The sequence below is a fragment of the Oncorhynchus clarkii genome, chromosome 4 (genome assembly GCF_045791955.1).
Source record: "Oncorhynchus clarkii lewisi isolate Uvic-CL-2024 chromosome 4, UVic_Ocla_1.0, whole genome shotgun sequence".
Classification (NCBI taxonomy): Eukaryota; Metazoa; Chordata; class Actinopteri; order Salmoniformes; family Salmonidae; genus Oncorhynchus; species Oncorhynchus clarkii.
The window spans coordinates 19,770,569-19,797,712 of NC_092150.1; the positions used below are offsets into that span (position 1 = coordinate 19,770,569).

Here is a 27,144-nt window from a genome sequence, read left to right on the forward strand (position 1 = left end):
AGTCATTTCCGCCACCTCTGCCCAAGCTGTCAACATCTTTTGTCATGACTTGTGCTTTCACTTCTAATTAACTTTTTTTTGGGGGGGGGGGGGGGGGCAATAGGGGCATTCATCATTTAGCACAATGTTTTATGGGTACATACATTGCCTTCAGAAAGTACTCACACCCTTTGACATTTTCCACATTTTGTGTTACGTCCTGAATTTAAAATGGATTAAATGTAATGTTTTTGTCACGGGCCTACACACAATACCTCATAAATGTCAATGTGGACTTAAGCTTTTTATTTGTATTACATTTTTTTATAAACATTTAAAGCTGAAATGTTCAGGAGTGAAAATGCGCTTGTTGCTTAACAAGTCAGATATGTTGCATGGACTCACTTTGTTTTCAAAATTGTGTTTAACATGATTTTTTAATGACAACGTAATCTCTGTACCCCACAGATGAATTCATCTGTCAGCAGGACAATAGCTTAAAACACAAGGCCAAATCTACACTGGGGTTGCTTACCAAGACAGTCAATGTTCCTGAGTGGCTGAATTACAGTTTTGACTTAAATCTGCTTGAAAATCTATGGCAAGACCTGAAAATGGTTGTCTAGCAATGATCAACAACCAGAGCTTGAAGAATTTTGAATTTAATAAAAATGGGCAAATCTTGCACAATCAAGGCGTGGAAAGCTCTTAGAGGCCCAGAAAGACTCACAGCTGTAATCACCGTCAAAAGGTGATTTCATTTTTTATACATTTGCAAAAATCACACCAAAAAAATCATGTTTTCACGTTGTCATTATGGGGTACTATTGTGTGTAGATGGGTGAGAGAAAAAAAAAGTCACAGGGTATGAATACTTCCTGAAGGCACTGTACATGGGCTCCGATATGATACAGGAAGGATACGTTTCATACTGAACAAAAATGTCTGGTGGACATTCCTGCAGTCAGCATGCCAATTGTACACTCCCTCAAAACTTGAGACATCTGTGGCATTGTGTTGTGTGACGAAACTGCACATTTTAGAGTGGCCTTTTCTTGTCCCCAGCACAAGGTGCTGCTTAATCAGCTTCTTGATTGCCACAGCTGTCAGATGGATGGATTATCTTGACAAAGGAGAAATTCTCACTAACAGGGATGTAAACACAATTGTGCACAAAAGTTGATGTTTTTTTTGTACCTATGGAAAGATTCTGGGATCTTTTATTTCAGCTCATGAAACATGGGACCAACTATGTACATGTTGCGTTCATACTTTTGTTCAGTATAGTTTTAAATGTTTTGGTGCGATTCAGTTTGATTAGAGAACGAATTGCATCTACCACCCCACTATCAGATTGGGGTGGGGAAATGTAGCCAGTTTGTCTCCCCACTTTGGTTCTGAAATCACCATCACCCACCAATTAACTAGTCATTTTTTCAGATTAAGTGTTAGTAATGTATCAATATTTATCATTTACAAATTGGCTATGACATAGCCAATGATTATATAGCACAACTTGGACTTCACACCATCTCAAAATCAAATGGTTTTGACCGTTTGGAAGTTTACAGAGAGATCTTCTCCTCTCATGTTGGCCGTGCGATTCCAAAAGTGATTGCTCGTTATGAAATTATCAATTTAACCCTGTATATCTAAAAATGACAATATACACTGATTATTTAAAGCAAAACTACCAAAACTATTGCTGATTGTGATCCTGAACAATCAAAATAAAATATAGTGTAAGCCAGATGAGAGTTGTGTTGCCGGTAGCTTACTTTTATTCCGGTAAAACACAATTTTCAACAGCGCATAGATGTCAATAACCTAGCGAATTACAAAGGTTGTCGCTCAACTAATTAAGCCTAATATCACGGAAGCCATTTTAGCATTTGAATGCTGAAGGTGCTGCGCAGATGTGCAAGATCAGGAACACCTACCTTGCGTTGGTCAGAGAGCAGTTTGAGAAGGCTACTGATATTTGCCTGGAGTTGTTCGGCACACATGCAAAATGAGATCAATGACAGTTACATGCAGTTCGACACTGAAAGAGAGGACGCATAATGTTCGTATAAGTTTTCTGACCGATACATGCTACATTTGGATTGGTTTGGGGTCTGTGGGATGATGCACTCGGGGACCGATGCGGATTGGTGAATCATTACATCTCTAGTGCTAAATGCTCTGCAGTTGTGCATTTGGTTTGCAGACGTAGTAGTTATCTAGCTGGTTAGCTAGCTTTCAAAATCAAGCTTCTCTTGGTAACAGCAGATAATCCCCTACTGAGTATCATAGCGTTTTTTTAGCTACTTGTATAACTTTGAGCTGGGATGTCTGTCCTGCAAATAGTTTGTGTCAGAGACATATAGGCATTAGCATTTAGCTAGCATTCGCCATGGGATTCTACATGTACAGGTTAGCATTGCTAACCTTCGGATTACAGAGGCTCAGTGGGGTTTGAAAATAGCGCCAATTGTGTTCAGTGCCAAAATCCGAGGGTGGTACAAGGTTAGTTTTTTTTTGTTTTTTTTTTGTGCCTTTTACTGGGGAGTGGCTTCTGTCTAGCCAGTCTACAATAAAGGTCTAATTGGTGGAGTGTTGCAGAGATGGTTGTCCTTCTGGAAGGTTCTCCCATCTCCACAGAGGAACTCTGGAGCTCTGTCAGAGTGACCATTGGGTTCTTGATCACCTCCCTGGCCAAGGCCCTTCTCCCCCGATTGCTCAGTTTGGCAGGGCGGCCAGCTCTAGGAATATTCTTGGTGGTACCAAACATATTCCATTTAAGAATAATGGAGGCCACTGTGTTCTTGGGGACCTTTAATGCTGCAGAAATGTCTTGGTACCCTTCCACAGATGTGTGCCTCAACCTCATGGCTTGGTTTTTGCTCTGACATGCACTATCAACTGTAAGACCTTATATTGACAGGTGTGTGGCTTTCCAAATCATGTCCAATTCATTGTTTTACCACAGTTATAGTTGTAGGAATAGCTCAAGGATGATCAATGGAAACAGGATGTACTTGAGCTCAATTTCAAGTCTCCTTGCAAAAGGCCTGAATACTTATATAAAAGGTATCGTTTTAAACATTTTAATACATCTGCTAAAATGTTTAAAAACCTGTTTTTGTTTTGTCATTATAGGGTATTGCATGTAGATTGATGAGGGGAAAAAACGATTTAATAACATTTTAGTATAAGGCCATAACATAACAAAATGTGGAAAAAGTAAAAAAGGTCTGAATACTTTCCAAAGGCACTGTATGTATGTATGTATGTATGTATGTATGTATGTATGTATGTATGTATGATGTATGTATGTACAGTGGGGCAAAAAAGTATTTAGTCAGCCACAAATTGTAGGATTTTTTATGAATTTATTTGCAAATTATGGTGGAAAATAAGTATTTGGTCACCTACAAACAAGCAAGATTTCTGGCTCTCACTGACCTGACTTCTTCTTTAAGAGGACTTCTTCTCTGTCCTCCAGTCGTTACCTGTATTAATGGCACCTGTTTGAACTTGTTATCAGTATAAAAGACACCTGTCCACAACCTCAAACAGTCACACTCCAAACTCCACTATGGCCAAGACCAAAGAGCTGTCAAAGGACACCAGAAACAAAATTGTAGACCTGCACCAGGCTGGGAAGACTGAATCTACAATAGGTAAGCAGCTTGGTTTGAAGAAATCAACTGTGGGAGCAATTATTAGGAAATGGAAGACATACAAGACCACTGATAATCTCCCTCGATCTGGGGCTCCACACAAGATCTCACCCCGTGGGGTCAAAATGATCACAAGAACGGTGAGCAAAAATCCCAGAACCACACGGGGGGACCTAGTGAATGACCTGCAGAGAGCTGGGGCCAAAGTAACAAAGCCTACCATCAGTAACACACTACGCCGCCAGGGACTCAAATTCTGCAGTGCCAGACGTGTCCCCCTGCTTAAGCCAGTACATGTCCAGGCCCGTCTGAAGTTTGCTAGAGAGCATTTGGATGATCCAGAAAAAGATTGGGAGAATGTCATATGGTCAGATAAAACCAAAATATAACTTTTTGGTAAAAACTCAACTCGTCGTGTTTGGAGGACAAAGAATGCTGAGTTGCATCCAAAGAACACCATACCTACTGTGAAGCATGGGGGTGGACACATCATGCTTTGGGGCTGTTTTTCTGCAAAGGGACCAGGACGACTGATCCGTGTAAAGGAAAGAATGAATGGGGCCATGTATCGTGAGATTTTGAGTGAAAACCTCCTTACATCAGCAAGGGCATTGAAGATGAAACGTGGCTGGGTCTTTCAGCATGACAATGATCCCAAATACACCGCCCAGGCAACGAAGGAGTGGCTTCGTAAGAAGCATTTCAAGGTCCTGGAGTGGCCTAGCCAGTCTCCAGATCTCAACCCCATAGAAAATCTTTGGAGGGAGTTGAAAGTCCGTGTTGCCCAGCAACAGCCCCAAAACATCACTGCTCTAGAGGAGATCTGCATGGAGGAATGGGCCAAAATACCAGCAAGTGTGTGAAAACCTTGTGAAGACTTACAGAAAATGTTTGACCTCTGTCATTGCCAACAAAGGGTATATAACAAAGTATTGAGATAAACTTTTGTTATTGACCAAATACTTATTTTCTACCATCATTTGCAAATAAATTCATAAAAAAATCCTACAATGTGATTTTCTGGATTTTTCTTCTTCTAATTTTGTCTGTCATAGTTGAAGTGTACCTATGATGAAAATTACAGGCCTCTCATCTTTGTGATGTGATGTATGTATGTATGTATGTATGTATGTATGTATGCATGCGCGTACAGGCACACACACACACATAGTACCAGTCAAAAGTTTGGACACCTACTCATGCAAGGGTTTTTTGTTTTACTATTTTCTGCATTGTCGAATAATAGTGAGGACATCAAAACTATGAAATAACACATGGAATCATGTAGTAAAAAAAGTGTTAACAAATCAAAATATATTTGATATTTCTAAAAGAAGCCACCCTTGCCTTGATGACAGCTTTGCACACTCTTAGCATTCTCTCAACCTGCTTCACCTGGAATGCTTTCCCAACAGTCTTGAAGGAGTTCCCAAATATACTGAGCACTTGTTGGCTGCAAACCATCTCAATTGGGTTGAGGTCGGGTGATTGTGGAGGCCAGGTCATTGAATGCAGCACTCCATCATCACTCTCCTTCTTGGTCAAATAGCCCTTACACAGCCTGGAGGTGTGTTGGGTCATTATTGTGTAGAAAAACAAATTATAATCCCACATACCACCCTGCATCCCACTGCTGGCTTGCTTCTGAAGGGTTGGTCCCTGGATGGGAGACCAGATGCTGCTGAGGGCCAGTAGGAGGCACCCTTTCCTCTGGTAAAAAATAAACAAATATCCCAATGCCACAGGGCAGTGATTGGGGACATTGCCCTGTGTAGGGTGCAGTCTTTCGGGTGGGACGTTAAACGGGTGTCCTGACTATCTGTGGTCACAAAAAATCTCATGGCACATATCGTAAGAGTAGGGGTGTTAAACACGGTGTCCTGGAAAATTTCCAATCTGGCCCTCAAACTATCTCGGTCACCTAATCATCCCCAGCTTACAATTTGCTCATTCATCCCCTCTCCTCTACCCTGTAACTATTCCCCATGTCGTTGCTGTAAATGAGAATGTGTTCTCAGTCAACTTACCTGGTAAAACAAGGGTAAAATAAAGAGCACAAACCAGATGGGATGGCATTTCACTGCAGAATGCGGTGGTAGCCATGCTGGTTAAGTGTGCCTTAAATTCTAAATAAATTGTCACCAGCAAAGCAGCCCCACACCATCACACCTCCTTCTCCATGCTTCACGGTGGGAACCACACATGCGGAGATCATCCGTTCACCTACTCTCCGTGTCACAAAGAAACGGCGGTGGGAGCCAAACATCTCAAATTTGGATTAATCAGACCAAAGGACAGATTTCCACCGGTCTAATGCCCGTGTTTCTTAGCCCAAGCAAGTCTCCTCTTCCTATTCGTGTCCTTTAGTAGTGGTTTCTTTGCAGCAAATAAACCATGAAGGCCTGATTCACACAGTCTCCTTTGAACAGTTGATGTTGAGATGTGTCTTACTTGAACTCTGTGAAGCATTTATTTGGGCTGCAATTTCTGAGGCTGCTAACTCTAAAGAACGTATCCTCTGCAACAGAGGTAACTCTGGGTCTTCCTTTCCTCTGGTGGACCTCATGAGAGCCAGTTCCATCATAGCGCTTGGTGTTTGCGACTACACTTGAAGAAACTTCAAACATTTTTGACATTTTCCGCATTGACTGACCTTCATGTCTTAAAGTAATGGACTGTCAGTTCTTTCCATAACATGGACTTTTACCTTTTACCAAATAGGGCCATCTTCTGTATACCACATCTACCTTGTCACAACACAACTGATTGGCACAAACGCATTGAGGAAAGAAATTCCACAAATGAACTTTTAACAAGGCACACCTGTTAATTGAAATGCATTCCACGTGACTACCCCATGAAGCTGGTTGAGAGAATGCCAAGAGTGTGCAAAGCTTTCATCAAGGCAAAGGCTGGCTACTTTGAAGAATCTCAAAATATATTTAGATTTGTTTAACACTTTTTTGATTACTACGTGATTCCATGCGTGTTATTTCATAGTTTTGATGTCTTCACTATTATTCTACAATGTAGACAATGGTAAAAATAAAGACAAACCCTGGAATGACTGGTACTGTGTGTGTATTCATTTTCCTTGACTTATTCCACATTTTGCTGTTACAGCCTGAATTCAAAATGTATTAAAAGTATGTTTTTCTCCTCAGCCATCTACACACAATACCCATAATGGCAACGAGAAAACATGTTTTTAGACATTTTTGCAAATTTATTGAAAATTAAAATACAGAAACCCTAGTTATTGTCCTGTTGAAAGGTGAATTTCTCCCCCAGTGTCTGGTGGAAATCAGACTGAACAAGGTTTTCCTCTAGGATGTTGTCTGTGCTTAGCTCAATTACTTTAAATTTTTATCCTAAAAAATTCCCCAGTCTTTAACAATTACAAGCATACCCATAACATGACGCAGCCAACACCATGCTTGAAAATATGGAGAGTGTTGGATTTGCCCCAAACATAACACTTTGTATTCAGGGCAAAAAGTTAATTGCTTTCCAACCTTTTTAGCATTATTACTTTAGTGCCTAATTGCAAACAGAATGCATATTTTTGAACATTTTCTATTCTGTACAGGCTTTCCTTCTTTTCACTCTGTCAATTAGGTTAGTATTGTTGAGTAACTACAATGTTGTTCCATCTACCTTCTTTGCGAGGCATTGGAAAACCTCCCTGGTCTTTGTGGTTGAATCTGTGTTTGAAATTCACTGCTCGACTGAGGGACCTTACAGATAATTGTGTGGGGTACAGCGATGGGGTAGTCATTAAAAATGTTTTTGTTTAACACTATCATTGCACTATCATAAACAGAGTGAGTCCATGCAACTTATTATGTGACTTGTTAAGCAAATTAACTGCTTAACTTATTTAGGCTTGCCATAACAAAGGGGTTGAATACATATTTACTCAAGACATTTCAGCTTTTCATTTTTAATTGATTTGTAAAAATTTCGAAAAACATAATTCCACTTTGACATTATGGGGTATTTAATGATTGAACTGAAAGTGGGTTCAGTCCAAATTCTGTAGTGACAGGACTATGGCCTGAGGTGGTCCACCAGCATGTGTGTGGCTGTGTGCCATTTCAGAGGCAGTCAGTGCAGGTCATTAAACTGTCAATCAAAAAGCTCAAGGCATTGTATCTAAAAAATAGCTGGTAAACATTTCAACCAGAGAAACAACCAACCCCAATGAAGAACCCAATCAAATGAATGAGTTCTTAAAATGACCAGTTACTCAAATATTTTGAGTACAAAATAATGGATAATTTCAATCACAGAACTTACATTCTAGAGCTTTTGATTTGATACATGTAGTTCACTGATAGGATTGCATCTACCATTTCACAAAAGTAGGTCGGCTGTCACTGACAAACAAACACACTCTCGTCTGGTTATATATATTTTCCCAGCCTCCGTCCCTACAGAAGGTCTTTTGCCTTTTGGTAGGCCGTCATTGTAAATAAGATTTTGTTTTTAACTAATTTTCCTAGTTAAATAAAGATTCAATTAAAAAAAATGTAAAAACTTGGTGTGGAGGAAGGGTGACTGATGATATCACAGGAAGAGAGGAACAGGGTCAACAGGAGAAGAGGGCAACCAGCTGAAAGCTGCCTGCACCCCTCTCCTGTTCATTCACCCTCTCTCACACATACGTGCATGCTCACACATACATACATGAGCACGCACATGCTACGTAGGCAACCGTCTTACCTGAGTTGCGGGAGGGTGGTGGGCCAACTGAGGTCGTGTAGCCACCATTGGTTGATTGGTTGTCACTGTCAAAGTCAAAGATGGGTTTGGCCTTAGGTGTGTACTCGCGACGTGGTCGGTTCTGGGCCTCGTTCATCCTGAAGAGAAGAAAGATAGAGCAGCCTGGCAGATCTCAGTTATCAGTAGACTCAATATTAGAAAGGGTACTCAAATATACATAATTCATAATACAAATATTTTAAAAGAAACTAAGGGAATGGCTATATATTTTACAGCTAACAGTTAAACCCCTGGGTCAGCCAGTGTGTCAGTTTTTCTGTGATTAAGGGCCTTGAATGTTACCATGCAGATCCACACATTGAGACAGATTTTGGCGAGGGCTGCTGTGACTAGACAGTATGGGGGGGGGGGGGGCTGGGCTGGTAAAGGGGCAGGGCACGGGGCTGGGATTGGTGAGTGGGCCTACTGTATCTATCATGACACTGCACACATAAGCTTGAAGTGACTGTACAGGAAATATGGGCAGTGGAAGTAGAGACACGTGTACCTACCTGTCCCTGAGTTTGTCTGAGAGCTCGTCCAGGATCTGTGTGGCCTGCCTGTGGTACTGCAGTTGGGACTCCACTAGAGACGACAGCTGGCTCACCTGCTCTATCTGCACAGAGACACACACAAAGAGCAGGATATGGTTACTAACTGTACACACTAGGGGTGTGAACGTTTAAATGTTTAAACGAAATTGGGATCCTTAAAGTTAAGAAAAATATCTAACCAAAGAACAATGTTTTATTTTTATTTTCTTCACTAAATAAAAAAATAATAATTGTGCAGTTATCAAAAAACAATATTTTCAGTGTTATAGCCTAACTAGATGAAAGGCTATGAAGGGCTTGGGGAAAGTTGTGTAATTGACCTTGCTCCCAAGGATGAACCAGACTTGTGGAGGTCTACCATTTTTTTCTGAGGTCTTGGCTGATTTATTTTCATTTTCCCATGATGTCAAGCAAAGAGGCACTGAGTTTGAAGGTAGGCCTGAAATACATCCACAGGTACACCTCCAATTGACTCAAATTATGTCAATTAGCCTATCAGAAGCTTCTAAAGCCATAACATAATTTTCTGGAATTGTCCAAGCTGTTTAAAGGCACAGTCAACTTAGTGTATGTAAACTTCTGACCCAGTGGAATTGAGATACAGTGAATTATAAGTAAAATAATCTGATTGTAAACAATTGTTGGAAAAATGACTTGTGTCATGCACAAAGTAGATGTCCTAACCGACTTGCCAAAACTATAGTTTGTTAACTAGAAATTTGTGGAGTGGTTGAAAAACAAGTTTTAATGACTCCAACCTAAGTGTATGTAAACTTCCGACTTTGCAGAAATATATTCAGGTGTATTTTGTGGCTTTTGGCGAATACGTTCTAATGATCTAAAGTTGCGCTTTTGCTAGTACCTGTAAACACACAGGCTTATTTGCATAAAGGCCTACTAGTTTTGATTGGCAATGGCACACCGGTCTGCGTAAACTCTGGTCCTGGACGAGACAGACGTTTTTATTACGATACCTATTAATTGTCCAAAAGCACAGCCGCTTTGCCACTATATATTGCCAGAAAATCAAAAAAGAAAAAAGGTATCATTCTTCCTGTGGGAATATATTAACAGATTTTTTATACGATTTCATGTTGCTAAAACGCTGTCAGTTCCACTTTAAGAGCCTTTAAGCATGAGGCTCAACTTAGCCACCGTTTTGGTGCCCTAGCCAACACGCTGTAAACAGCGCAGATACTGTGAACAGCGCAGATACTGTGTGTGACTGTGTGAGAGCAATATCCTAGCCTATCCATTTATGATGACTTTACTGAAGTTGCGAGACATTGCGAGATCCAGCATTCCATTGCGAGATCCAGCTTTTGAATGCCAATAGAAAGGCCTAGTGCATGGTTCTGACGGTCTGCATCTAGGCCAACCTGCCTGTACTATGCCCCTCCCCTCGCTCTCCGTCCCTTGCTAACTCGCTATGAAAGACGCAAGTGTTTGTGTTCTCGGAAGTACGGCAACTAATCTTTCTCTTCCATTCCAAAAATACCGAGACTTGACACTCAGAAATGGACAGTCAACTTTTCAATTATTTTGGAGTCGACTCTCCACCACTAGGCCTACATCATCGTCGTTAACAGTTGGAAAAATGGCAGAGAAAGGCAAGCGACAGCAGCAAAGTCCTGTAGGGCAATACTTTGAGAAGTTAAATGAGAAGGAAATGCAAACTTTGCGAGGTGGAATTGAGGTAGAGTAATAGTAGTACAGGTGCAATGCTTAACCATCTTGAAAGGGGAGCACCATCAGACCCAAACTGTTGCTGGCAGCAGTGCAGCTGCATTGTGAATTCATGTGGAATTTTATGATAATTTTAAAAAAAATATGTTTTAACTGAAAATCGATTTAAAAAAATGTCAATTTAGAAGTTAAGAATTTTTTTCTCCATTTGCCACATCCCTAGTACACACTCAAACACAAACCGAGATACAAGCATGCAAGGACCAGGCCCATGGTTACCTTGATAGACACGAGTAGTAACAGTAGCATTCCCCTGGATATCCAGTATCACATTGTGGTTAATATATAATCTGTTTAACGGTGTGTGTGAAAACAGTATTGTATTTACATACACCCTAAACAGATGGGAGGGCAGGCTAACCATAGTACACATAGGCCATGGAGCTGCTCTGCTGATTAGGACTGTACATAGATTATATTTCATTTGGACCTAAATTGATTCATGCTGCAGGTGACACTCATTATGGTGGCGAAGAGTGGATTTAACCAGTAAAGCTTATTGAACAAATGACCTTGAGGTGACACTGATTCCCCCTGGTCTCTTTCCCAGAGCAACAATACTGATAATTAAACCATAAACATTAGGTTGATAATAGACTGGGTGTTTCCATTGACATTCTGAATGTTATCACGGGACAGGACCACACCCCCACCCACAGACAGGTACTACTCACGTCAGTCTCCAGTATGTTGTACATGCTGGTCTCGGCCACATCTTTAGACTCGTGGAACTTCTCGAGGGCCTGTCTTAGCTCCTCGTCTGGGATCTTCCCTTGGCGCTTCTTCTTATAGTCGTAATCCAGACGCCTTCCCTCCAGCTTTTTCAGATGGTGCTGGGGGACGGGAGGAGAGGACGATGGGGAGAGGACAAGGGATGGGTAGATGAGGAGAGGGGAGATGAAGGTATGGGGGATGTAAATTCTAGAGATGACAAAGATGTTGATTTTTGCAGCAGATGGATAAGTGTGTAATGTAATACAGTACCTGTATCTCTCGAAGGTCCTTGTCACACAGGTTTTGTAATGGATCGATGAAGTTCTGTTTAACGTCTATGTCTAGAGAGTCCTTCACCTCCGCCAGCCTCTTCATGGTCTCCCCCGCATCTACTAGAGCCCCACCTGACACAGAGCAAGAGCAGAAGCTTAGTCAAATGTACAAATTAAAAACAACACTCCACATAACTGGTGCCATCTATACACACACACACACACACACACACACACAACATACCAAAGTTGTTTTCCTCTCCTAGGTCCCGGCCGTACTTGACCATACACTCTCCTAGCAGGCCCTCAGCCTGGGGATAGCCTGGGTTCTTCACCTGGCCTCTGATCTTAGACATTGTGTTCAACATAGACAGCTTCGCCCGCGACGCTGAGAGGGGGAATGGAGGAGAGGGATGCAGAGAAAGGATGGGATGTAGAAAGAGTCGGATGGAGAGGTGGTACTTAGTCATACAGTACCAGTCAAATGTTTGGACACCACCTCATTCCAGAGTTTTTCTTAATAATTTTTACTATTTTCTACATTGTAGAATAATAGTGAAGACATCAAAACTATGAAAATACATATGTAGTCACATAGTAATCAAAAAGGTTATATCAAAATATATTTTATATTTAAGATTCTTCAAAGTAGCCACCCTTTGCCTTGATGACAGCTTTGCACACTTTTGGCATTCTCTCAACCAGCTTCATGAGGTAGTCACCTGGAATGCAATTCAATTAACAGGTGTGCCTTGTTAAAAGTTAATTTGTGGAATTTCTTTCCTTCTTAACGCATTTGAGCCAATCAGTTGTGTTGTGACAAGGTTGGGGTGGTATACAGAAGATAGTCCTATTTGGTTAAAGATCAAGTCCGTATTATGGCAAGAACAGCTCAAATAAGCAAAGAGAAATTACAGTCCATCCTTACTTTGACATGAAGGTCAGTCAATACGGAACATTTCAAGAACTTTGAAAGTTTCTTCAACTGCAGTTGCAGAAACCATCAAGCTCTTTGATGAAACTGTCTCTCATGAGTACCGCCACAGGAAAGGAAGCCCCCGATTTACCTCTGCTGCAGAGGATAAGTTCATTGGAGTTACCAGCCTCAGAAATTGCAGCCCAAATAAATGCTTCAAAGAATTCATGTGAGACACAAACAAACTTTTCAGAGGGAACAGCGTGAATCAGGCCTTTATGGTCGAATTGGTGCAAAGAAACCACTACTAAAGGACACCAATAAGAAGAAGAAACTTACTTGGGCCAAGAAACACAAGCAATGTGCATTAGACAGGTGGAAATCTGTCCTTTGGTCTGATGAGTCCAAATTTCTGATTTTTGGTTCCAACCGCCGTGTCTTTGTGAGACACAGAGTAAGTGAACGGATGATATGTGCATGTGTGGTTCCCACCGTGAAACATGGAGGATGTGTGATGGTGCTTTGCTGGTGACATTGTCAGTGATTTATTTAGAATTCAAGGCACACTTAACCAGCATGGCTACCACAGCATTCTGCAGCGATACACCATCCCATCTGGTTTGGGCTGAGTAGGACTATCATTTCTTTATCAACAGGCGAATGACCCTCCAGGCTGTGTAAGGGCTATTTGACCAAGAAAGAGACTGATGGTACGGCATCAGATTACCTGGCCTTCACCATCACCCGACCTCAACCCAATTGAGATGGTTTGGGATGAGTTGGACCACAGAGTGAAGGAAAAACAGCCAACAAGTGCTCAGCATATGTGGGAACTCCTTCAAGAATGTTGGAAAAGCATTCCTCATGAAGCTGGTTGAGATAATGCCAAGAGTGTGCAAAGCTGTCATCAAGGCAAAGGGTGGCTACTTTGAAAAATCTCAAATATACTTTTTGGTTACTACATGACTCCACATGTGTTATTTAATCGTTTTGATGGCTTCACTATTATTCAACAAAGTAGAAAATTGTTTTTAAAAAATAAGAAAAACCCTTGAATGAGTAGGTGTGTCCAAACATTTTTTCTGTGATTTAGCAGAAAAGGCATTTTACACAATAACACAATTGATATTAATTTCTTATTGAAGTAGTAAATAAGACACTAATGCAGTCTCTTCCTGGTGCGTAGTCTCACCTGGGTTGGGCTGTAGGTACTCAGAGGTTTTGGAGATTACCTCCACCACAGCTTTGCTGGTCACATCTACTTTCTACAAAACACAGGGGAGGGGACATCACTAACAACCATAAGGAAATATGAAACGCCATGGCCGTGTCCAAATACCCATACTTGCATTCTAAATAGTAGACATTTTGGGTATGCAAAAAATAAAGTTGTATACTATGTGAAATTTAGTATGCTTTAAAACGCCAGGATACTTATTTAGGCTTTTCCTCTAGTACAATTCGCTTCACACTATTAAGGAAGAGAATCGTCGTTTCACGTGTTTGGCAACAGCTGATAATCTGAATATGGGAAGCGTACGCGCTCTACAAAAAGTAACGAATGGCAGGGAAGAAGTGCGTTTGCACATTAGATGACACCTTCTCAGTGTGGTTGAGTAGTATGTGGATATTTGTTGATCACTGCATTGGTTTTTAGTAAATAGTATGTTCTAAATAGTATGTAGTATGATTAGTGCACAGTATTCAGTTTAAGTAAGTAGTGGGTAAACCAGATTTTGGACATGCACCATGTCTTCCCCATCTTCCAAATCCTTTATTTGTGATGAGACTAGTTACCAAACAGGCTATGAAAAAGGTAATGAAATATTGTCACTGTATTGTACTGCTAAATTAAAATTGCTTTGTGAAACAACCAATCATGTTCATTCACTGAAGGTGTGTAAGTGATGGCTTTGGCTGTTGATTGCTGGAGTTCTCCATGACAGTTGACCGGAGCAGCAAAGGCAGGTGCTCTGACAATCTGCCACTCCCTCTATGTATAACATGTTTCTATACACAGGGCTCCCACATGAATACTATACTGATACACTGTATACAGTGTGCAAATTGAGACTGTTCACTAAGAGTTGACAATATTTCAGTCTACAGCAACACATGATGTAACACCTTCTAGTGCATGGTTGTCTAGACTATAACCCTAACCCATGTTCTAGTAATGTTTTGTGAATGTGGCTGTATAGATTGAATGAGTAGGTGTGTCCAAACCTTTGACTGGTACGCGCGCGCACGCACACACACACACACACACACACACACACACACACACACACACACACACACACACACACACACACACACACACACACACACACACACACACACACACACACACACACACACACACACACACACACACACACACACACACACACACACACACACCAAAAAAAGAAACGTCCCTTTTTCAGGACCCTGTCTTTCAAAGATAATTTGTAAAAATCCAAATAACTTCACAGATCTTCATTGTAAAGGGTTTAAAACTGTTTCCCAAGCTTCTTCAATGAATCATAAACAATTAATGAACATGCCCCTGTGGAACGGTCGTTAAGACACTAACAGCTTACAGACGGTAGGCAATTAAGGTCACAGTTATGAAAACATAGGACACTAGAGGCCTTTCTACCGACTGAAATACACCAAAAGAAAGATGCCCAGGGTAATCAATTGGAATGTCCTAAGACAGCGCTACAGGGACACAGGACAGACAGCTGATCATCCTCGCAGTGGCAGACCACGTGTAACAACACCTGCACAGGATCGGTACATCTGAACATCACACCTGGTACAGGATGGCAAAAACAACTGCCCGAGTTACACCAGGAACGCACAATCCCTCCATCAGTGCTCAGACTGTCCGCAATAGGCTGAGAGAGGACTGAGGGCTTGTAGACCTGTTGTAAGGCAGATCCTCACCAGACATCACCTGTAACAACGTCGCCTATGGGTACAAACCCACAGTCGTTGGACCAGACAGGACTGGCAATACATGCTCTTCACAAACGAGTCGTGATTTTGTATCACCAGGTGTGAGGGTCCGATTCGCGTTTATCGTCGAAGGAATGAGCGTTACACAGAGGCCTGTACTCTGGAGCGGGATCGATTTGGCGCTGGAGGGTCCGTCATGGTCTGGGGTGGTGTGTCACAGCATCATTGGACTGAGCTTTTTGTCATTGCAGACAATCTCAACGCTGTGCATTACAGGGAAGACATCCTCCTTCCTCATGTGGTACCCTTCCTGCAGGCTCACCCTGACATGACCCTCCAGCATGACAATGCCACCAGCCATACTGCTCGTTCTGTGTGTGATTTCCTACAAGACAGGAATGTCCGTGTTCTGCCATGGCCAGCGAAGAGCCCGGATCTCAATCCCATTGAGCATTCCCCCCAGAAGTGTCCGGGAACTTGCAGGTGCCTTGGTGGAAGAGTGAGGTAACATCTCACAGCAAGAACTGGCAAATCTGGTGCAGTCCATGAGGAGGAAATGCACTGCAGTACTTAATGCAGCTGGTGGCCACACCAGATACTGACTGTTACTTTTGATTTTGACCCCCCTTTGTTCAGGGACACATTATTCAATTTCTGTTAGTCACATGTCTGTGGAACTTGCTCAGGAAGGAGACGCATTCTGTCTCCTAGAGATGAACGTACTTTGGTGCGAAAAGTCAAATCAATCCCAGAACAGCAGCAAAAGACCTTGTCAAGATGCTGGAGGAAACAGGTACAAAAGTATCTATAACCACAGTAAAATGAGTCCTATATCGACATAACCTGAAAGGCCCTCAGCAAAGAAGAAGCCACTGCTCCAAAACCGCCATAAAAAAGACAGACTACGGTTTGCAACTGCACATGGGGACAAAGATCGTACTTTTTGGAGAAATGTCCTCTGGTCTGATGAAACAAAAATACAACTGTTTGGCCATAATGACCATCATTATGTTTGGAGGAAAAAGGGGGATGCTTGCAAGCCGAAGAGCACCATCTCAACCGTGAAGCACAGGGGTGGCAGCATCATGTTGTGGGATTGCTTTGGTGCAGGAGGGACTGGTGCACTTCACAAAATAGATGGCATCATGTGGGAAGAAAATTATGTGGATATATTGAAGCAACATCTCAAGATATCAGTCAGGAAGTTAAAGCTTGGTCGCAAACGGGTCTTCCAAATGGACAATGACCCCAAGCATACTTCCTAAGTTGTGGACAACAAAGTCAAGGTATTGGAGTGGCCATCACAAAGCCCTGACCTCAATCATATAAAGAAAATTGTGGGCAGAACTGAAAAAGAGTGTGCAAGCAAGGAGGCCTACAAACCTGACTCAGTTACACCAGCTCTGTCAGGAGGAATGGACCAAAATTCACCCAACTTATTGTGGGAAGTTTGTGGAAGGCTACCAGAAACGTTTGACCCAAGTTAAACAATTTAAAGGCAATGCTACCAAATACTAATTGAGTGTATGTAAACTTCTGACCCACTGGGAATGTGATGAAAGAAATAAAAGCTGAAATAAATCACTCTACTATTATTCTGACATTTCACATTCTTAAAATACAGTGGTGATCCTAACTGACCTAAGACATGGAATGAATTTTTACTGGGATTAAATGTCAGGAATTGTGAAAAACTGATTTTAAATGTATTTGGCTTATTGGGGCGGCAGGGTAGCCTAGTGGTTAAAGCGTTGGACTAGTAACCGGAAGGTTGCAAGTTCAAACCCCCCGAGCTGTCGTTCTGCCCCTGAACAGGCAGTTAACCCACTGTTCCTAGGTCGTCATTGAAAATAAGAATTTGTTCTTAACTGACTTGCCTAGTTAAATAAAGGTTTAAAAAATTACTTAACGTCTATGGAGGAGAAAGGGCTATTCTAGGAACGTTGAAACAGAAAACACAATGGCCCAACTCTTTATATATATGGCTCTGGATAGGCCTAATATATTGAATTCTAAGTACTACTTCAGGTACTGGTCTTTAAATGTACAGTCAGAGGCATTATACCCTTTCCAAATCTTTGAAGTCTTCATCCAGTTTCGTTCCCTCTGCACCGCCGACCTTCTCACTGACCATCTGCGCGGAGAGTGGGAGAGAAAAGGGTCATTGTTACACAATACATGTGCAGTTCATAAAAGTGGATCAGAAAGATCCCTCAACACATGATAGTTCTCTTACTTCTCATATTTAAAGAAAATACAGCTTGCCAGTTCCACCATTCACAAGAGTCTAGGTTCTAATAGCAGACAAAACAGTTTCATCTTAACAGACTTCAATCTGATCTGACTGACACCATCAAACACAACCCTGTAGGAAACAAGTTCTTCATTCTCTCATACAAAGATACACCCCTGTGCAGAGACAAAGACCATTGTAGACATTGTAGATCATTGTTGCCTCCATCAACCATGTACAGATTCTGAAGTGGAATTCTAGAGATGCAGGAGAAGGACCAGATGCTGGAATCCTGTACAGTTTATTTTAGGACTATTTCTATAATGACCATGTACTGTAGAGTAGTGAATCATCTCATAACTTTCAACACAGGCTACAGGACCTTCGTCACATTCATCCCAACATGTTGTAACTTGTCGTGTGAGACACCAATATGTGTGCAGGGCAGGCCATCCAGCAGTAAATGCAGCCTACACGTTTACCCTAGCTTCCGCTATCTCTTTCTTCCACCTTGTGGAAAAGACTGCTTTACATACCTGCACGTTACACATGTAAAACAAATTCACCCTATCCCACCGCTCCTCTCTGGTTTAGTTTTGCTTCCTCCCTCATAAAATGTACAATATAGATTATCCTCTCTCAACTACTGTATCTGACTACAATACAGTAGTAAAGTAAAGTCGTCAATAAATCATTTTCAGCTTTGACCTGTTGCAAGTTCCATATGACGACCATGACATCACAGTTACACAACAAATATCAATGTATATCAAGACACACAGGGCAATTGGATGTCTTGATTGTACCCCTTTCTGGAAATGTTTATTTGAACAATACCAATGTTTTTGAAGTGATGTAAACCACTATTCTAATGTAAATCATATTAGGCACCCTTTCAAGAGGAAACTTAGTACATATGCAACATGTTTTAGGTCACGTATTGTAGTCAGCCATCCCAATTTAAAAACGTTCTGTGGCACATCATATGCCATGAGTTTGTATGCTTTTTTATTTCCCCATAGGCTACCGGTAATTCTTTGTCATGCAAGTAGCATACATTTTCTCTCCTTTCTGCCATGTCAGTCCTAAACATGTTTGGAAGGTCTAGCTTACTCAATTATGACCAGGACAAAAACAACTGCACGTGGGGACAATGGGATGGTTCTGCAGCAGACAATACCAGTGACAAGGCACAACATCTACCCACTACTCCTGCCCTTTCTGAGGCCAATACATGACCAGCCATTTACATTTTTGTCATTTAGCAGATCTTCTTATCCAGAGCGACTTACAGTAAGTAGTGAGTGTACAGTATATATTTTCGTACTGGTCCCACTGAGGGGCTTCACTCTAACTAGGGGAGATGTTTAGGCTATGCATTTCCACCTCTCTCAGCCTTTTTGCAAATGTAACAAACTAGTTTGCCTATAGGCACTTGGTGGGTGCAGAAGCTAGCCTGCCTTTAGATTACAGTAATTAAAGATGCACTATGAAGAAATGGCTCTGCCATTTCCTGGTTGCTAAAATTCTAATAGTTTGCCTAATTTCAGTTTGTGACACAAAACAATCAAGCATAGTGTAGAGAATCATTGTACCATCTAAACCGCTGTGAAATATATTTTCCATAACCAAAAATGTTGTTTTTTTCAGCTGTTTGAAGCTGGTGTACAAAGCTGAAAGTAAAAGAAGCAAAAAAATAAACTTAAGACCGCAAAGCATAGACTGGCACACATAGAACAAATCTCGCTTCATAGACTTGCTTTCAATAAGAATGACAGATCTCTAACTTACATTTCTATGTGAATTTGGTTGGGTCGCCCAAAAAGTTTCATATTGCAGCTTTAAATTAAACTAACATTCAATACAGTCACAAACAAGTGAGCTTGGTGAGAGCAAGATTATCATATTGTCGCTTCTGTGACATGATGATCATGTGGCATTTGGGTTTACTGAAACAGTCCACAATGAGTTATGCCTATCTACTTCAGGGGGAGGACATGATTGGTACATTCTTTGCCCAATGCAAACCACAGTGAACAAAGCACTATGGCGGTTCAGAAAATATGTACTTCATAGTACCAATTGTTGTTACCACACTTGTACACTGCTTTTACACTGAGTGTCAGATCTGATGGTAGAAATAGACACGCAGCAAACAAAGTGATGACTTAATGTGCATGCTGCTACTGATCCCGGACCTAATGTGTAAGCCAGAGAATGGATAACCTGAACCCACACAGCATCTGGGGTAGAAAGTTCACTGACTGAGGGATAAAGGAGAGGGGAACGTGACTCATATAGAGGAATCTGAGTAGGGACAAAGAGCAACAGCCACAGTTACCGTGCTTGAGCTAATAGAATCTGTGTCTTAGCCCATCATTTTTTTGCTTTCCATCAACAGGTGGGAGTGTTCAGCTCTTCGAGTCTTCCTAACCACAAAACTGCTACGTTGTCAAAACATCATGGATGGTGGCTGTGTTAGCCTTTCATAGACCTGGGGGGGGGATTCTTAGAATAAAATATTTTGGCCTACAGCTGTTTTTTTTTAAGTATATAATTTATTTATTTTTAAACTCTACACCAAGAGTAATTGATTCATTTCAGCTATGCCGTGAGGCAGACACACAAGGCCACATACTCGGCTGCTACTGCTAGCTAGATTAAGAGGGAGGAGAGCACATCACTGACGCCTGAAAATAGCATCTCTTTTACACAGATAATGGTGTGATTGTAATCTTATTGTGAGCAAGACTACGTGATAGTCAGTCAGCTGCCTCCTTAACAATGGGCCAACCGCTGCCAGGCTTTCTCCTTTTACACAACATGATAGAAAAACATTTCAGAACTGAACTGACACCTAAAGGAATCACACACTGATCATCAGCCTCACACTGGCCCCAAAGACCCTGAGGGGACAACTTGGCCGAAAAGAACAATGGAAACCTGCTGACCAAATGAACATACAATGTCATGATAGGCCTATACATCTTAATGTAGTCACACAATGTGAAATTATGCAACGTGAGAATTTAGAAATAAAGCATCCTACAAAGAATGTATTATTTGAGAGACATGGCTGTGCATGTGCGATTTATAGTGTGAGGTCTCCAATGCCTACAGCAGAAATGTAGTTGTGGTGTGGCACATAGGGCACATAGGCTTGTTCACTTCATATAGGCTTGCTTACTCTTAAAGGGATAGTTAGAGACTTTGGCAATGAAGCACCTTTATCTACTTCCCCTGAGTCAGAAGAACTTGTAGATACCATTTTATGTGTCTGCGTTCAGTTTGAAGGAAGTGGCTTTTCTAGCATTACATCAATTGCTAACTAACATTAGCGCAATGACTGGAAGTCCTTGGGAATAGCAAGTTCTTCAATACTGGATACAGTCATAAAAATGGTACATTTGCATAATTTTGTGGAATTCAATTGGTGCTTGTGTATTTTCGTTAGTTGTCATGCATGTTATCACATGCACACAGCATACAGAGTCTAGTTTGAGAAGCAGAATAGCCCATCCCCTGTAAGATGGCATAAGAGCAGCTCCTCAAAAAGCTTGTACTGGGGTGAAACGCGCTTTTATAAGCCAAGTCATTGCGTAAAAAATCATTCTAAATGCAATCGCATGGTAAAAACTGTTTTGATAGCCACAATTAAAAACTATTTTATTTCTCAATCTCAACTCGTAATTAAAGCCCTGCATCCCATTCGCCATTCGAGTGCCTAGGCGACAGTCAACTGTAGGCAGGCTATCAGCGCGTCACCTTCCACTCTGCAATGTGAGCTTGAGGCAGTATAATTGTTGAAACCTAAACATTTTACTTTACTCTAAATAATGCTAGTCATATTAGCAACCTATTGTAGTTGTTGCTATTAAATTCCCCTCTCTACGTTTCTAACAGATTTTCATCTCTGTTAGAATTCTCTAAAACGATGTTTCAGGTGTCTTATGGTAGAGAAATTAACATTAAATTCTCTGGCAACAGCTCTAGTGGACATTCCTGCAGTCAGCATGCCAATTGCATGCTCCCTCAAAACTTGAGACATCTGTGGCATTGTGTTGTGTGACAAAACCGCACATTTTAGAGTGGCCTTTTATTGTCCCCAGCACAAGGGGCACCATGTAATGATCAGCTGTTTAAACATCTTCTTGATATGGCACACCGGTCAGGTAGATAGATTATCTTGACAAAGGAGAAATGCTCACTAACCGGAATGTAAACAAATTTCTGCACAACATGAGAGAAATACGCCCTTTGTGCATATGGAAAATGTCTGTTTTTTTTAAATTCAGCTCATGAAACATGGGACCAACATTTTACACGTTGTATTTATATTTTTTTTGTTCAGTATATTAGCTACTTCCATTACAGGAGTTGCATGCTCAATAATAGGCTATAACCTTTCGACTGTAAGACGATAGGCTTCCTATTGTTGAACGTTTCCATTAAGCTCTTAATTAAAGATGTCCCTTCCGTGTATGCATGACCAGTTAATGAGGGTCAGTTAGTTGGCAGCAAAATTTTCAGAAATTTGCATCCAAATATACAATTGATCAGTTAGTGCTCTGTGTGTAATACACCTTTCAAACCAAGGCATTTTCCCACCAACTTTAGCATCACGCCAAATGTTTGCCAGTGGTGAAAAGTACATAAGTAAAAATACTTGCAAGTACTACTTAAGTAGTTTTTTGGGGCATTTGTACTTTACCATTTTTTTTGACAACTTTTACTTCACTACATTCCTAAATAAAATTATGTACTTTTTACTCCATACATTTTCCCTGACATCCAAAAGTACGTTACATTTCAAATGCTAAGCAGGACAGGAAAATGGTCAAATTCACACACTCATTAAGAGAACATCCCTGGTCATATCTACTGCCTCTGATCTGGTGGACTCACTAAACACAAATGCTTTGTTTGTAAATTATGTCTGTGTTGGAGTTTGCCCCTGGCTGTCAGTAAATAAAAATAAGAAATGTCAAATGATTTATACTTTTCTTCATACTTAAGTATATTTTAGCAATTACATTTACTTTTGATACTTAAGTATATTTAAAACCAAATACTTTTACTTTTACTCAAGTAGTATTTTATTGGGTGACTTTCACTTGAGTCATTTTCTATTTACGCAGGTATAACAATTGGGTACTTTTCTATCACTGGTATCATGAAGACACATTGAGTGTAAGATCCTGCGCCTGATGAAAGTTGGATCAAAAAAGTATGGGCTTGCCTTGGGCTTTATTTCAAAATATCACCTTTTAATAAAAAAAATGTTAAATATATGAGAGCAGTTCTACATTGCTGCTGTGACGCAAGTTGTGTGGGAAAAATATTTGTATTTTATTCCGTTATAGATCATATTCTTACCCTATAATGCGTGTGTGTTGAATTTGATCAGGGTATCCCAAGTGTGTCTTGTCTGTTTAATGAACAAATGATTGATTTCATGTGCATGGCATAGCCATACAGGCTGCTCAAACCAGTAACATAATTCAACTTAAGATACATTTATTATTTTGGAAATACATTTTATTAGTCTTATGTTTCTTAGGACCTGCCAGAAACAATTTAATGCTGGATTTCTTTGTGATGGTGTATAGTCAATGGTTTTATTAAAATAAAAGTCTAGTCCCACACTTGCTGGCATGCACACGGGACATATAAAAGGCTTACCCTGGCAAGAATGTGGTAACAATGTAAAGTCTGTCTGTAAAGAGTATATGTAACTAGCCTATAAGTGACAGGGGCCAATGCCACTGTACATGTTAACTTAAACTTTTGAGCAGCATATGATCCTTCAGCTGACTGCTCCCTTTGTGAGGGAATATGATAGGATCAGCCATCTGCAGATTCTACTCTGACCCACCATTTCCTCTCACATTCCCACCAACTTCCCTATACATGTTGCAAAGTATGCTAGTGATGCTGCAGGACAATGAAAGGCATTTCATTCAGATATCGATAGTCATATTAAGTATTATTTATGACACTTGGTATGTGTGCGTACACAAGTTGAATAATGTGCAGGCCATGTTTGACAGGTTTGTAAAATGTGAAAAGAGGATAGTAAAAAAACAAAAAACATGGGCGTGCAGCTATATTCATTTCCTAAAGCCAACTTCCTGCATTCCATAAGAACAGAAAAACAGTGCTGCAGAAAACATATGAAACCAATTCCTACAAGTAGGCCTATTTACAATCACATGCAGTCATTGCTAGTGACAACGCAACTGCATGCTCTGAATAAGCATATTATTTTGTGCCTTACAGGGGAGAGTCCTATTTCTTGTTGGCGTCAGGCATTATTGACTCCTATGAAACTGCATTGCAGTCCAATCAGGAAGAACGCACATAATTTCTCTCCCTTAGCCCCCTGTAACACATGCACGCAAACAAATGTTAAAAAATACAGTAAATACATACATACATACATACATACATGCACGCACAAACACTGCAGTTTTGGCCCTTCCTTTCCTATTTGACGTTCTGTCTTCCCAATGGATTGACTCTTTTCCCTATCTCTTCAAATTCCTCTTTATCTCCCCAAAGGGGATCTGAGCCTGCTCCTAAAAGGATATTGGGGTATAAAGCAAAAATGCTGAGATCAGCAGGGACAGGATGAGACTGACTCAAAATTAGGTTGACACATTGCTATGTTTTCATTTATAAAGCCCTTTTACAAAAAGTCCCACTGTACTTTAGACATACAAGTTACCACACCCGGTCTAAGGGATGGCTAACTCTGGAAATTCCTTTGGTCTCATGTTTTTTTAATCAGCTTTTAGTTTTTTGCACCTTGTTTGTGGAACAATCTAAATGCTCTGAAATTTGATGTTTTGGTGCCTCTAGGCAAATTCAGAAGGCAGATTGACCTTTTTTTACCGTGTTTTTCTTTCTGCTTGCATTTAGTATTTTTATATATGTATTTTCTGTAATTCAGGGCTCATCTGTAAAAGACACCTTGGTCTCAGTATGCTAAAACAAATAAAATAATAAAGTAATAGCAGTATCAACCCTCAGAACAGGTCAGCCAGGGCTCCAACGGAGGAAAACAAATTTAAATAATCCATCTTCTGTCTACATAACCAACAAGATATTGACACTCTGAAATTAGAATTTGAATCAAATCAGTTACAGCAGAGATAGCCTATGCTCTACAAGAGTGTTCCAAAGTGTGGGCCAACGGTCGGCAGAAAAAGTTTGGGAACCCCTGCTCTACAAGCCAACTAACAAAACCACAACAGCATGTTGCCCCTGGTATCCCCAGGGTACAGCTAGATAGCCTAGTAACAGTAGGGACATTGGAATGGGTTACCTGAAGGTGTGTACACCCTCAACTTGCCTGTTGAGTGACAGCTGACAGACATGACACGTGTACTATCTAGACTAGTACTGTTAGCGGGGGGGTACTAGGATAGCTAACTACCTGCGAAGTGTTTTTCTTGAAATTCTAGATAAGTAACGTTACATAAAAAGTAGCTAACTAACGTTAGCGAGCTGGCTGGCTAGCTAGCTAACTAACGTTAGCTGTCAAGTTTATCATGGCATTCTTTGGAAGGTTCTGGCCACGTTTTAACTTTAGTTTGCCCATGAAATTATTTAAGACTGATAACTTGCTAAATAATTTACAAAAACATTAACAAAAAAGAGAGCTATGTATAACTAGCTAATGTTACTTACAAGTTGAGCCGAGCCAGTAACTTAGTTAGCAAGCTAGCTACCTAGCAAACTAAGATAATGATGTATTTTTTTAAACCGTTTGTTATGTAAAATCACTAACATTAGCAAGCTAATACTTATTGAAACAAATCTGTATTAGGAGGGGAGGAAAGTTGTTTGCTAACCTGGCTGGCTTTATAAAACTGCTTCTTGAAGCCCGCTACAGACATCTTGGAACCGGTCTTTCACCTTTGCCGTAATAGGATTAAATTTGATATAATAACTATTACTAGCTAAAATAGTTGTACGCCGCGGTCATATGATTGCGTTAAAGTCGTTCTTCTTTACAGTACACGCCGACGAGGATGTCCTGCTGTTCACGATTGTGACTAGAAATGCTATTGAACAAGGGCGCAGATCTCTATAAAGTGCATATAGGTCTTGAAAGACTCTAGGACTAGGTATGAGTACATCCACAGTGTACACTTTTAGCTGCACCAAACCGTTAACGCGACACCTCCAACATATCATTGCGCTTGCTGCACATTCCAAGTCGTCTCTCCATAAGCAAATGTGCAGCGCCCTCTATCGCACACAAGAGGAGCAGGCCAATATGGTCTGTGTTCACTTTTTTTCCCCCACAGGGTGGCATAAGTGTTTTTCAATAGTTGTCGATGTGTCTACTCCAGTCTCAAGTACTTTAGTTGAAAACCACTTCAAACTCTCTCATGCTCAGTGTTTTTTGTAATAGTACTTTTTTCATGTAGTACTATAGCTATAATAACTGAAACTACACACTACTTATTTAGCAAAAAAAATAAAATATTTTAGGTGAAATTGACAAGAATTTCCCTTTTTTGGCATCAGACCTAAGTGGGAACCCCTGCTCGCCTCACAAGTCCTCAACTGGCAGCTTCATTAAATAGTACCTGCAAAACACCAGTCTCAACGTCAACAGTGAAGGGGAGACTCTGGGATGCTGGCCTTCTAGGCAGAGTTCCTCTGTTCAGTGTCTGTGTTCTTTTGCCCATCTTAATCTTTTCTTTTTATTGGCCAGTCTGAGATATGGCTTTTTCTTTACAACTCTGCCTAGAAGGCAAGCATCCCGGAGTCGCCTCTTCACTGTTGATGTTGAGTCTGTTGTTTTGCGGGTACTATTTCATGAAGCTGCCATTTGAGGACTTGTGAGGTGTCTGTTTCTCAAACTAGACACTCTGATGTACTTGTCCTCTTGCTCAGTTGTGCACTGGGGCCTCCCACTCCTCTTTTTATTCTGGTTAGGGCCAGTTTGCACTGTTCTGTGAAGGGAGTAGTACACAGCGTTGTACGAGATCTTCAGTTTCTTGGCAATTTCTCGCATAGAATAGCCTTCATTTCTCAGAACAAGAATAGACTGACGAGTTTCAGAAGAAAGTACTTTGTTCGATTACAGGCTATTTTGAGCCTGTAATAGAACCCATAAATGCTGATGCTCCAGATACTCAACTAGTCAAAAGAAGGCCAGATTTATTGCTTCTTTAATCAGGACAACAGTTTTCAACTGTGCTAACATAATTGCAAAAGTGTTTTCTAATGATCACTTAGCCTTTTAAAATTATAAACTTGGATTAGCCAACACAACGTGCCATTGAAACACAGGAGTGATGGTTGCTGATAATGGGCCTCTGTACGCCTATGTAGATAT

The 27,144-nt window shown here is 40.8% G+C and overlaps 1 protein-coding gene across 1 annotated transcript in view; it reads right to left on the minus strand.

Annotated features, from left to right (window-relative positions):
- LOC139406563 (endophilin-A2-like) overlaps nucleotides 1–26,035 on the minus strand; it is a 29,638-nt gene extending 3,603 nt beyond the window's left edge. Inside the window, exons 1-8 of the mRNA XM_071149276.1 lie at nucleotides 25,646–26,035; nucleotides 17,622–17,690; nucleotides 13,803–13,875; nucleotides 11,939–12,082; nucleotides 11,693–11,826; nucleotides 11,383–11,541; nucleotides 8,921–9,024; nucleotides 8,370–8,506 (exon numbers count right to left, since the gene is read on the minus strand). Coding sequence (XP_071005377.1) covers nucleotides 8,370–8,506; nucleotides 8,921–9,024; nucleotides 11,383–11,541; nucleotides 11,693–11,826; nucleotides 11,939–12,082; nucleotides 13,803–13,875; nucleotides 17,622–17,690; nucleotides 25,646–25,690 — 865 coding nt within the window. The 5' untranslated portion in view covers nucleotides 25,691–26,035. The remainder of the gene's footprint in view (nucleotides 1–8,369; nucleotides 8,507–8,920; nucleotides 9,025–11,382; nucleotides 11,542–11,692; nucleotides 11,827–11,938; nucleotides 12,083–13,802; nucleotides 13,876–17,621; nucleotides 17,691–25,645) is intronic.
- Nucleotides 26,036–27,144: the final 1,109 nt, after the last annotated feature.